The following is a 13,804-nucleotide window of genomic DNA, read 5'->3' as shown; positions in this document are numbered from 1 at the left end:
ATATTATTTTACAATTTTGCTAACCCACTTCATAGGCCATTTACAGAATTTCAAAATGAAAATATGTGCGGCTTTGCTATGGGTACAACATGGTGTCCAAAATGGACACCCGACACCTCAGTATTGGCCGAGGTGCCTACCACGCCGAGGTCCACCGGCACCTCGGCCAATAACAAGGTGCCGGGTGTCCATTTTGGACACCACAATGGACGCCATGTTGTACCACCAGCATTATTCAAATATGTGACTGTTGAAAAACAATTAGTCTATGGATACAGAAAATACCTAAGAATGCGTACAGAAATTTGAAACTGCTGAATTGGCCGGCTTGCATTTAATTTACCCAAAAAGTGAACCCAACAAATCGGGCCAACTCCAAAACTGGTTTGAACCCAGAAACTTAACCTGCCTTCTCCCCCAAATTGATATTATTCATGATTCCCCTAGAACCCCAAATCACACCCTCCGCTTTCTTTCATCCCGAACCTGAAGATCAAATCTGGCAGCCTGTGATTGTCCCCGCTGGCAAACTAACTGCCGTGCACCGTCAGTCTTAGCTTGAAGACGAAAGCCCACCGAAACCCAACATCGAAATCCTAATTGAAGACGAAAGTCGAAACGTAGATGATGGACAAAGGTATTTTGCTTCTTGGTTCTAAATAGGTTAGCTCATACATTGAAGTGGTAGTCTAAACATAGATTACGTATGATACAAGTAGCTCTCGGAAAGAAAAAATGATATATAGGAACCAGATTCCAAAGATAAAGCTTACAGGATTTATAACATCAATTATTTCACATGCCTCTGATTCAACGAACTTCCCACCTATATAATTAATAACCTTCAGCTACAATTGAACTCAGATCACCAGCAAAGAAAAGAAAGTCAGAAGTTAGTGCTTGCTTCAACTCAATTTAAAAACCACGTGTATCCTAGATTTATTTAGCCAAACATGTTGCAAATTTTTTTTCTTTGACCCCCGTCCCCTCAAACCCTCGCATTGTAGTTTGACCGCAAAATCGATTTAACCCCCTTCTGCCCTTTTTTATTTGCTTCCCATCTCCAGCAGCAAAAATTTGCAGAATCCCAGAATTTTCAAAAAATCCAGCTTTCGCTGTACACACATGTATACACAATTGCATACATAAATTGTATATGTAGAGCTGTAGAAAGAGTGAATCCTATATAGAGAGATGGAGCACAAGGGGCACAACGAACCAGAGGACGGTGTGTACGGCGGTGAAGTACCTGATGAAGCATACATGGATGCCAATTTTGATGCGGAAGCAGAGGCCAAAGCTGATGAAAACATGAAAGCTAAGGTATTTTCTACTCTTTCTCTATATATACACACGTATGTACATTTGTACGTTTATATGCATGTAAATTACAATTTGACTGGTGTTTGAATCATAGGAATTGGAGAGTATGAAGAAGAGGTTGCAGGAGATTGAGGAAGAAGCAGGGGCACTTCGAGGAATGCAGACCAAAGTGGAGAAAGAGATGGGTGCTACTCAAGGTATTACATTTATGAAATTGATGTGATAAATGTATAAGTTAATTTTTGGCTTTTGTGCAGTGTAATTGTATGCATTAATTTTGTGATCTATAGTTTTTGTGGGCTTTTGTTCCCACAAAGACGTGTTTTTTTGCTGTTCAGAGAAGACAAACATATAACGGTTCACAAGTTGAGGCTACTGGATAATTAGGATTTTATTATTTCCACTGAACATGGGCTTGCCTATTGATATTTAAACCATGAAGGATGTCATTGTAGGAAATACAGTTGTTGGTTTATGACTAAGTGTTCCGTTGTGTTTGTTGACTTCAGCTTGAGTGTTCAATCTTTAGAATTTTCTATTATGACAAATGGGTCTGGATGCCAAGATTAAAATTTTTTGTTATAGACATTTAATGTGGTTACACTTGCCTACTTTCACTCGTAAGCAGCCTTGTTATGTCGTCTGAACTTGACCATCACACGCTTTTTTCGCCTCATTATTTATTGACTAGAGTCGATGCAATTCGAACTCGCTCAGTGAAGCTCTTCAAAATCAAATTCTATTCCACAGTCTGTACATGATCTTTGATTGAAATAAATTTAGTGTTATCATGTCTTCTACTTAAGACTACTTCTTACACGTTAACGTCATCATTCTTAGAGCGTCTGACAAATGTTTTGCACTACATTGATTGCACTCAAAATGTAAGATAACACGTATTTGACTCTCACTTGACTCTTGTGTGGCATGCAACTGAAAAATAATGCAATTGAATGTGAGGGATTCACTATGTTCCATTTATATAGTAAATGAGGTCTGTATCCTTTAATGAGAAGGATAAGTTCAATAATAATATGTATGCTATACATTCGATGTGTATTTCCATTTTTTTTTTTTTTTTAAGTTTCATTTTGAAATGTTATTTAAATAATTGACAACGTACATCATGTTGAGTGATAAACAAGATCGTGAAATGTGGAGCCCACCAATGATGTGTTCAGTGTGCACGTAACAGTGTCTGAAAATGTATACAACACCCAAGATGGGCATATTACCTTGTATCTGTGTGATAGTGGAGGGAATAAGAAAATTTCAGAATCAATATATTTGATTGAAACTGCACCAAAGGGAGGTAGACTTTTTTATTTCATAATTCTCCATAGAAGGGAAATTTCAGTAGTAACTCGTTGATAACATTTTTTTACCATAACAACAAAAACTGAGATTTCAAATTCTATTGGCTATTGAGCACTTGAGTTTTGTGTCTCTCTGGAAGTGATTGTTTGAGTGCAAGGTTGCAGAGGAGTTTCAAAATTAGTTGATTTATCTTTGTTTTCTGTGTTCATGATGGTTTGTCATTGGATTTGGATATTGATTAGATTATACAATTGTAGCTTCAAGAACTCTACATTTTTCTATCAGTCATCCCTTGGAGCCAATCTGGAATAAAATAAAAAATCAGCTAAGCTTTCAGTTGGTTGATTTATCATACAATTCTATTTCGCCGAAGAAAAATTCTTGTAATGAGAGAATCTGCTTGGCATGAAACACAAATGCATTCATACCCGATTTGTACGCTCATTGCGCATATAGAGAAAAAGGAACAAGAAACCATAGGTTTTGAATCCAAATCTCCTACTCCTTGGGCAGCCTGTTGATTTGCTTTCACATATGCTTTGGCAATTTTGCCTTAAAAGACTTAAGGATTTTGACATCTTGTTGCCCCTGATGCTCCATCCTTGCTCATTCAGCAAACCACCATGGATTTTCTTTCCCTCGTCATCTGTCCTCCCTCCCCACCCCTTCTTCCTATCCCTCTCTACCCTTCCCAATACCCATCAGTAGTTGTACATGTATGTGTATATGAGTATGCTAAATGTAACAGTTGAAATTGTGAACATGAGCCATTTGATGGGTTGGTTTCTCATTATTGGCATTTGATGAGATCACTAATATTAAAAGGATTTCAATGGGAGGTTTACGTATAGGATAGAGGTTAGGGGCAGACATAGGCGGAAAAAGGTTTTATACTTTCCATTGCATGCTTTTGGTGTGCATTTGGGATGGACTGGGTTTATGAGTAGTAAGTTGTCTTATCTGGTGGAGTTACAGTAACATTGAAATCTTAGTTGGATTGTTTATTATGCTGCATTTTGAATTCGAATTGTTGGTGATTATGGACAATAACTCAATGTTATATTTCACGATCAGACAGAAGCAATCTTGTCCCCTTCTCATATTTGCTAAATACTACACTTCATCTGAGCTTTCATACATAAACTCACAACTGGATTGTATTTTGGTTAACCTTCTGTGAAAGTAGATAAATAAACATAATGAAGCTGGTGAAAAAGCTAACACACTTTGTCCATATAAATTTATCAATCCAATCATTTACCTTTTCAAAAAGGTAATACGGTTTATCCATATAGATTTATTAATACGACCGCATACCTTTTCTATTGGTGAATGCATTTCTACCACTGCTCGGATTCTTTTGACTTGTTCTGTGTCGGTTGCTTATCCTATTTTCAATTTATGACTACTGTCCAGCATTTTCTTAATTTATCTATTGGTTTCTTTTATAATTAATTCTAGGTGATGGTACAGTACACATTTACCATTTACTTCCCTTCCAAATATCTCTTCGTTTTATAAGGCAAACTTTTCCATGAAGAAATAGTCGAGTCCAAGTCTTTATGAAGGCTCAATAACATTCATTTTCATGGTGTCCTTCAACATCCAGAAATATGTTGATTTTCATTTTGATTTTTCATTCTTTAACTTTATTTTGATAAGTTTTCTCTGGTTATGCATCTTTCTTTTTGCCTTGCTTGTTGTCCACCTTCTTTCCCATGTATGGTGATGAATGCATCTCCCTTCCCACTCTACTGAGAAATAGTTATCCTCGAGACGACACATTCATGAGTAAAAATATTTGCTCAGAAGCTTATTCTTTTAGTTTATTTGTGTCCATCGTATAAGGGATCTCTCATTTATGCCCGGTGACGATTATAAGATGAACTTGAGATAAGCCATTTTCGGCCTTGGAAGGGCAATTTTAAGGAAGGTGAGTTTATTCTTAATAGGCGACGTCAAAATGCCTCATCCATTAGGTTCAATTGACTAGTTTCCAGAAAGTGGCTTTGAGTTTCCTTTCTTTCGCTAATATTGGCCAATAATTGCGAGGAACTTATTGAATCTTGAAAATTCTCTCATTATTGGAGGTGACACATCAAAGCTATATTTATCATTGTGGAGTAAGTATTTTATGCTAATTATACAATTGGATTGAGAACAACTATACGTTGTTATGCCATTCATTGAGTGAAGAACTAAGATCTACCATAGGAAGAAATGGTTATATGAGGAATAAAGTTAAGTACCTTGATTTCATTGTATGGTGGTTATTTGTATATATAAATAGATGCAAAATATTGATATCCAATGAACCTCACAATGTGTAAGCCTTTAATTGTATGTTTCTTCAAATGTATGTATATTTGTTTTGTTCTCTTTCTTGACGTAGTTTAGCCTTTTTATAATTTTATAATTGGTGAAATTATATTGGAACTCCTAGGATGAAAAATTTATCTTGTTACATATTTTCTCATAATCAGCTATTAGGTTATTATAGTAAACACATTGTGGCTAGGAATTGTATTGCACATTATGGGGCTCAAACTCAGTTTTCTTCTTTCTAATTTTTAATTTTTCGTATTCATTGACAAGATGTAGAACAAACTGTTCCAAAATCATGTTTGCTAAGTTTATCAATTCTTTCATATGGTTCAAGCATATCCTGACTTCATTTGATTAAAGCTATAAATTTTGTAGAACAAACTGTTCCAAAATCATGTTTGCTAAGTTTATCAATTTTTTCAAATGGGTCCAGCATATCCTGACTTCATGAGATTAAAGCTATAAATTTTGTGAAATTAATTATTACTTTATTTATTAAATGTGACTTGTAAAGTAGAAGCTGAGTTGTCTGCTGTAATGGTATATAAATACCTTCCTTTAATGTTATCCAGATCTTAAATGCTTGCAGATGAGTCAAATATGTGATGTACTTCAAAAAAAATTAGAAATAAAATAAATAACTACAAAATAAACGACAAATTACACAACATTTGTGTTATGTTTGTAGAATATGAGCAAGAGAGCCTACTTTCCTTTTTTCTTAATTTGATAGTGTGGCTTTTTTATTCACAATTGGTTTTTTCCATTGAACTGGTGACTCACAACTAACTGTAACATTCCTTTATAGCATGTTAGAAGATTTAACTGATGCCTCTGCGACTCAAGCAGAAAAGGAGGTGGATTCCCGTCTAATATATGTTGGTAATGCGAGTTTCACAATGCCCTTCTTAATTTCTGTTAATATTATTCCCTTTTATAGCATGCAAACATTGTGCTGTGCAATTTAGAGTGCTTTAGTTTCGAGAATAAGCATGCTTGTTATCAACTCTTTGTTAACTAGACAGTCTCAATGTTTTAAGATCAAGCACAATAAATAGTTCTCTAATTCTATTGATTTGGAAATGGGATACCTCTTATCGAGTTGTTTACTGTGGCTTCCTTTATCTATGAATTGATCTTTTCTCAGCTTGTCTTCATTCAGAGATATACCAGAACTTTCTAAAATCCTACTATGGAAACAATTATATTCTAGTGATGAACTACAAATTGCTAGTAGTCAACTTTAAATATATATTTTTAACAAACATAAGCTTATTTTTAATGACGTGAAAGCTACCTCTAAAAATATAATGCCATGCTCCTTATACTAATCATAACAGATAAAATCATCCAGCCTATCAGTGAGTTCAAATTCAAAAGAATCAACATCCTGGTATCCATATCGTACAGTGCACCTATATGAGCGATGAGCTACTGGCCCACATGTCCCACGAGGTACCTCTCGGCTGGAGGGACAAATGGTACTGGTACAGATTTTATACATACAAAAACGAGACGGTGGAAAGCAGAGAGATTGGTGACAAAACGAGAAAAGTTGGTAGGAATACTGGAGGTCAAATGAGTGAACACAATGCCAATGCCAGGGACCTGAGCGGTACCTAGGCTGGGACAGAGACATAAAAATCAATGTCATGAATTGTGTGGTGATATTTTGATAAGTAAGCTGCTTGACCCATATATGCCAATCAACCAATATGAGTACTGGATAAACCAAAAAGGTGAAAGCCATCTGCAACAAAAGAAAAAGACTAAACAATCACCTTCAAAGTAACACCTCGAACTACAAGGAAAAGCAAAATAATAACGAACTTCTAAACCGAGTAGAACACCTGATAAAGTTAGTCCTAGCAAAGAGGTGAAAAAAATTTCTGTGCTGCAGTATTGCTAAAAGTCACAAAAGAGATGAAATGGTTTGCAAATGTATACCTGAATTGCAGCATACGAGAAGTGTCTAAGATCAGCAAACATTGCTTCTGAGCCTGAGGGTAAAGTGATAGAGAATATTGTCATTCTAGTGTGGTGGACTAATATTCGCCTATCATTAATACAAGATCTTTTCAAATTATAACACAAAGATTACGTTGACCACTATTCGACCATATCAAAAGCATATCCAGCACCTGTTTGATGGTCATTATTTAAAAACTCTTTTTTTCAACACGCTTATTTCAACTACACATTCATATAATAAAATAGTTTGCATGTAAACCTAAGACTTTTCCCTATTTTTTAATCCTAAAAATCACTATTCAAAACATTGTTTTTTCCTAATAATGGTCGGGGCTTAATAACAGGTTCGATGAGCATTAAGTTATAAATTTGCCTCTTCTTGTCAAGATTTTTCCTTTTCATTTATGCCTAGCAGTGTGCTGGATTTGTTAAGACTTAAAACTCAGGAAGGTCAATAATGTGCTACATGTTGTCTTTCACTTTCTTGGATGTATAATTAAAAATGCATGCATGACATTTTTTAAGGGGTTCACCTGTAATGCACAAAAGAATTCCACCCAGTGTTATCCATCCTCCTTTTCTTGTCTTCTTCAAGAACTTTAGCATTTAATATGGGGGAACCTCTTGATAAACAAGTGGATTCCAGAGTATAATATTGTACAAACCAAGAGCACTGATGCATTGTACTATTTTCGGGCTAATGGGCTTTGCTTTAATGGTATTTTAATTATTTTTTTTAATTTCTCTGGTTAAACGATTTTCTCATTTTTTTAATTCCTTTTAAATTGAATTTTAAATTAATTTGTATGCCCTGCAGTTAATGCTCAAGAATATTGCAATTTGATTTAAAACGTTTATAATATATTTAAGCGTATATAGAGATTTTTTTGTGTAACCTACTGCGGATGGATTGCATAATTTTTCCCTTTATCCAAGAGAAAAAAATTCTCCCAAATACCAAATGCATAATTCGTAGCTAGTTCTGATTTTGTAGAAAATTGAAATTTAGACCTATGTTGAAATTGTTATTGTTGTGGATTATTGAAATTTTGGTTTAGGGAAAAATTGAAAGGTGACCAAGAACACAGGATTTCAATTGGGGACAATAGGGGCTTTGACTCTGTCAATCGTTTCGTCGGTTTCTATTGTGATATGCAGTAAAACACTCAAGAGCACTCTACTTTCATTTTCGGTGAATTTTAGTACTCTACATTTGGTGTTTTTTTTCCTTGTTTTATAAATGATATTTTTGTACTATTATGAATTGAATGTTCTTGTAATTTCTCTGTATATATTGCCTCGATCAGATACATTTAATGTTGAAATTTCATGTGTCATTACATTACTTACATCCCTTGGCGCAAATTCTTTCTAAAGTGATGGAATTGATATAATTTACTCTAGTTGAGGACCTTTAATAATATTGTTATTTTAGAAGAGGAGATTCTTGTCAATTTTTGAATTGGATTGCTATTGAACTTGAAGTGAGGCAGCTACACAAGTCCTAACTGATTGCCTTTGTTACTAAAAGTATTCCTTCAACTGAGAATGCTTGGTTGGACACGTCAAACATGCTATAAATAGTAAGAATATAACTTTCGTTTGATCCAGCTTTTAATTTCCAATAGAGTAGTTTATATTTTTCTCTTAACATCATAATTTGATGTAATTAGATCTAGAAAGGAAGAAGTCTAGCTTCTAATTCCGGATAGAGAAGTTTATATTTTTCTTAACCTCGTAATTTGATGTTGTAATTAGATTTAGAAGGGAAAAAGTCTCTAATTGTGATGTTGATTTGTTTTATTGAAGTTTTCTTTTGGGAAACAGTGAAATGTTATTAAAAAACGATAAAGATTAAGAAGAAGATGATATTTATTTAGTATTTTTGTTATATGAGCTGGCATTTACTGGTAACTTTGTTCGCTTTATGTGGCATTATGGTTGAAATTCTTCAAGCACAAACCAATAGGATACAAACTGTCATTGGATTTGGTGCTCTAAATGGGATTTCGATTGGATTATAGAAACTCAGCTTGGGATTCGATTCTGTTGGTTTCTATCAGGTATCTCTTCATTATCTACTTACAATGTTCAACATTGAACTGTTTCTCACTGATGTTTCTGAATTGAGGATTTATTATTTTACTTTACTAGATGACAAAGCTGGCAATCAACCCATGTACAGTACTGTTGGAAACTCTTTTCCTAAGCAAGAATTTCAGGTGAGTCACCACACATTTGAGCCCTTTCTGGGCGAAGTAGTTGGTATCTGTGACTAGCTGCTTCCTAGATATTGTATCACTTTTGTAGCTTATGCTGGCTCCTTGATCATTATTGTGACACATACTATGGAAGTTTTTCTCTGCCCACTTGTTAGATTTGATACATGTAGTTTGGAACCTTTTCTCTCCTACTCATATTTTTTAGAAAGCTTCATCAAATGGATCTTCATTTCCAAGTCCGTTGACCATTTGATCTGCATAGTCCTTAAAGATGTATGACAGCATCCAGCCCCTAAATGAACTAGTAGGTTGCTGAAGAAGGATGATCGCTGGACTTACCAATGAATAAATAATGACTTTGGCAGAACATAACATGAGGCTCTTAGACTTTTGATCTGCATGTGTTGAAGTCACATTTATAGAAGGGATGCTAGTAAGGAATTACGAGTGATAAAGAGGACTGTAGTTGCTCTCAAGATAAGAAGCTTCTACGATTTTAGGATACTTAGGAGGGCTCAAATTTTTGGTGTCAACTGAAAAGCTTAATAAGCTGAAGCTACTGGCGTAATTTCACAAGCACTGCCATGATGTGACAACATATGAAATCCCTTTGGCAACCCACTGTAAAAAATGGATAACAATTCTTAATCGTTCCTTATTTCTAAAAGAACAGCAAAAGGACCTGTTTCACTCTTTGTTAGACTAAAAAAAAGCTAAAGCTGCTGAGATTTTTACTAGATCTCCAAAATTTTCATGCACGATGCCCAGCTGGGAATCCATGCCTAAATTCAGACATTAGGATATTTATCAATCTAATGGGATCAACCTTTTCTAGAGCATCTCAAAAAATTAGAGCAAACCTATTATTATCCTTGTCAAAGGATTCCCCCTTTTTTACTTTTCTGTAAACATCTCTAAGTTTTTATCCTTTCATTAGCATCTCATAATCATTTGAGACATTCCCCTAATGAATGGGAGAAACAACTTAAAACCTATTAGGGTCTAATAGTTGTGGGATTCAATTACCCTCAAGTCTAGGCTTTTGGGAGAGGTGGCTGGGTTCCCATCAATTGGTATTAGGGCAGGCACCATGTTTTTTTATCTCGGTTAGCACTTAGAGTGTATGGGCACCTGCTCGACGTGAACGCCGAGTTAGAAACGTGGTGGTTTGTCATGGTTCCATTGAGGTGTATGGGCACCTGAATCCCACATCGAAAGTATGGGCTTCCTTCGTGTGGTTTATATAGGTTTGGGTTCTCCAACCTCAATGGCTAGTTTTTGGGGTCTGTCTCTTTCAAGCTTTTCCAATTCAGTTAAAAGGGAGAGACCGACCTCTCTAATAGCCCTGGAATTCGTTATTTCCATTTAGTTGAATATTCAGTTTCCATTGATTCTTATCTTCAATATTTGCAATTGCTTATCCGTATACAGTCCTTATGGCCATTTTCATGTATTCATCTACTAATCTCTCTTCAATCATCATGTCACAGACTTGGATTATCACACAGGAGGCAACCCAATAAGTTTCAGCAGTAGCTTCAGGTTCCTAACATTTTGGTATCAGAGCAAACCAACGTCATAGGTTCGAATCCCGAAAAGGGTGACCCAAGTGAAGTGTCGAATGCCAGCAGTCAAAGAAGGGTCGGTCGGGTAAAACGAAGTCGTCTTGGAGTGGGTCATTGTGGACGTCAGATTTGGGGCCGTTGGCTATTGTTAGGGTTTAATAGTTGTGAGATTCGATCATCCTCAAGCCTGCATTTTTGGGAGAGATGGTTGGGTCCCCATCAAAGCCACTTAAGACCAAGCGAGAGCCGGTTATAACTCTAAACTGAGTAGATAACATTCTCAATATGGTCTCACATATCTTGACATCCTTTTTTGTTTGCATTTTCTACTTTAAAGAAATCACATAGTCGCAAGATTTCATGTTCTTTATTTCTCATCATTTTGTAATTTTGTACAAGCTAATTACTGAAGAGGGAATGATGTGGCCTGTTGTTTTTGTTGTTGCATAAGTTAATGCATTATGAGTAAGAATTTATGAAAAGTCTAATTTAGGAAATATGTTTTATCTTGCATTAAAATCACTGGTTTTGATTGTTGAACTTAACATCTCTTTCAGATGATCAATACCGTCCAAAAAAAATTCAATGTATTTTCCACCCGACTGCTGCATCAATCTTGCCTTTATCAAGCATTGACCTTGGTCATCTCTGGTCCATTTTTTGATAGGCTTTTGACTAACCAAAATGTCTTTTCTTTCAATTATATGCCAAAACTTGTGGTAAGTAGTTAAATTTATAAGATCAGTCATCTTCTTTCGTGAATAGAATGTATGTGAAGACTTGATATCATTATCAATATTGCAGTTTTTCATTGTTCTGTCCTGCCTGATCTCCGTCTCTATTAGTCTTACCACATTCCTTGTGATTGGGAAGACGCCCCCCCTGTCACCTATCAGGTTCTTGGACACGATGAGAATGACATTGGGACATTAAATGATGTTGAGGTCCCAAAGGGAATTGCATGGAAATCAAACAAGGATTTTCATGCTTGATATGGAAGCATGGGGGCATTATTTACTTGACAATTCGGTGTGTTGAATAGATTTTCAAGTGATAAAAATGAAACCTTTCCCAAGTCTCAAAAAAATTATGTGAGTTTAGGAGCACTTTGTCATATTTCTCTTCTAGCTTAAAAGTCTTAGTATACAACGCTAACTTTCTCTAGTGAGGATTTTCACTTAACTAACATTGTTCCTGAATTCTGTTGAGAATAAGAATACTTCAAGCTTATATATATTTATTGCCTTGTAATTTAGGTCGTTAGTTTTATTAGAAGAAAACCCTAAATTTTGGTGTATTTGTCAAATTGGAAGTGGATTTTTTTTAAAATTTTTTTTATCGACTCTTTTTGCTTTTCGATTCTTATCATATTTTTGGGGTTGTCTTTGCTTTGACTCTTTGATTGAGAAACTTAAGAAATCCAAAGAGGCTATAAGATCTGCAAAGTAGATCATGACTCTTTGCTCCTGCTGTAGTTATAAGTAGTTAATTTTGGTGGACGTAGACAGAGCTACTCAAGGGAATATGGGCCATGTCCATGTTTATATTGCTGAAAAATCAATTATTAGGCCTTGAGGTTCACCTCAAGCCTTTGGGTCCTTGACACGTATACCATAGGTCTTGTCAAATACCAGTTGTCATGGATCTGGGGATGACGGCTAACAGATTAGGAGATTGGGCTTCAATGTCAGTCTGACAACCTTCCATTCTAGAATTAGTTCATTCGCCCTCTTAGACACAGAGTCCAATGTGTAAATGAGAGTACAAAGCATAATGCACCCGTGCATGAAACTTGTGATGCTGAAAGCCTAATATATGAAAGGCAATTGATGTCATAGCAAGAATTTTTTTTTGGCTCTTGTTTAAACATTGAATTGAAACATTTCTTACTGGAATGGTATTGCAAAAATCCCTGTGAAACTACCACATTATTGACTTCATGACTTATCATTATTGACAATCCTGAGCTCATGGAAGAACTACTTGTTTTTATGAGAATGCACGTTGCAGCCACGTTGGCATTGGGGTGCTTGGTAGACTGAACCAGCAACAATATTTGAAGACAATTAGGCGTACAGACAATTGCACTTGGGGCTGGCAAGGGCCACGAATGGTTGCCAGCCGGCAAAGAATGTGATTACTTATGGCCCTGTACCGAGGTTTTAGTGAGGTTTTTGATAGGAAAAGGCAAACTAAGCCCCCGAGATTAACATTGGAAATGTTCACCTTTAAATGTAAAAGTAACTGTGGGCGACCTAATTTTGAGCATAATTTCTCATCTTTCATGACTTAACTTCTATGAAGCAATGGCCAAGGGCGATGCCACTTCAATAGTGAAGTTACAGAGCGCCCTCAAGGTTAGTAATATTATTGGATTGATGGACTAATGTTCTTAATTTGGAAATGCTACTGGCAAAATTGAAAAAATACACTCATTTACACACTTAAGTCGAAATTTCTTTTCTTCATTAATTAACTGGGTTACGTTATCAGTTTGAAGTTGTGACCTTATATTTGCCAGCTTTTATCCTCAATATATAATAGGAAAAAAATATTCAGAACCTCTCTCGCTACTCTCTCTATCTTCTTCCTCTAATTTTCAATCCGTGATTATTCTTTGCTTTTAAGAATCAGATCTCTGCATTGGAAAATTGTTGGAAAATTGAAAACTGATCATTTAAGTTTTGTGTTCAAATTAAGCTCTAAACATTTATTTGTTTCAAACTCTTCATGTGATTCATAATGCGCAGTAATGATAAAGGAAAAAGTGATTATTTGGAGAGACGTCGGTAGAGAAAACATGCGAAGTGAAGTTAAAGAATCTATATGTAAGCACCAAATCTGTAAGTATTATGTTCTAGGTCCAATCAACTTTGGACATAAATATTTTTGATATATAATTAATGCAATTTAATGGTAGACCTATTATTTAATTAATAGACAATTAAATAAATAATATAGCCCGTAGATTCAAAATTTCGTAAATTGTTAGTCACAGGGAGTTGTGATTGTGATATACAAATTACATCTGATTGAATCTTAAATCGTCCGTGGTCGTAAGTAATAACGAGATACGGATAT

The 13,804-nt window shown here is 35.4% G+C and overlaps 1 protein-coding gene across 2 annotated transcripts in view; it reads left to right on the top strand.

Annotated features, from left to right (window-relative positions):
- Nucleotides 1–302: 302 nt before the first annotated feature.
- Nucleotides 303–13,804, top strand: part of LOC111405539 (polyadenylate-binding protein 1-like) — a 49,483-nt gene continuing 35,981 nt past the window's right edge. The window contains exons 1-6 of one of the 2 annotated variants that reach the window (XR_002704811.1): nucleotides 311–637; nucleotides 1,068–1,323; nucleotides 1,418–1,520; nucleotides 5,774–8,999; nucleotides 9,091–9,158; nucleotides 10,649–11,268. Coding sequence is in view for 1 of the 2 variants with exons in the window: in XM_023034477.1 (XP_022890245.1) it covers nucleotides 1,195–1,323; nucleotides 1,418–1,520 (232 nt within the window). In the remaining variant the exon portion in view is untranslated. Of the gene's footprint in view, nucleotides 638–1,067; nucleotides 1,324–1,417; nucleotides 1,521–5,773; nucleotides 9,000–9,090; nucleotides 9,159–10,648; nucleotides 11,269–13,804 lie in introns of those variants that run through there. The other variant, XM_023034477.1, reaches the window with a different exon arrangement.

The sequence above is a fragment of the Olea europaea genome, chromosome 12 (assembly GCF_002742605.1).
Source record: "Olea europaea var. sylvestris chromosome 12, O_europaea_v1, whole genome shotgun sequence".
NCBI lineage: Eukaryota > Viridiplantae > Streptophyta > Magnoliopsida > Lamiales > Oleaceae > Olea > Olea europaea.
This window is presented reverse-complemented; position numbering and strand designations above follow the sequence as displayed.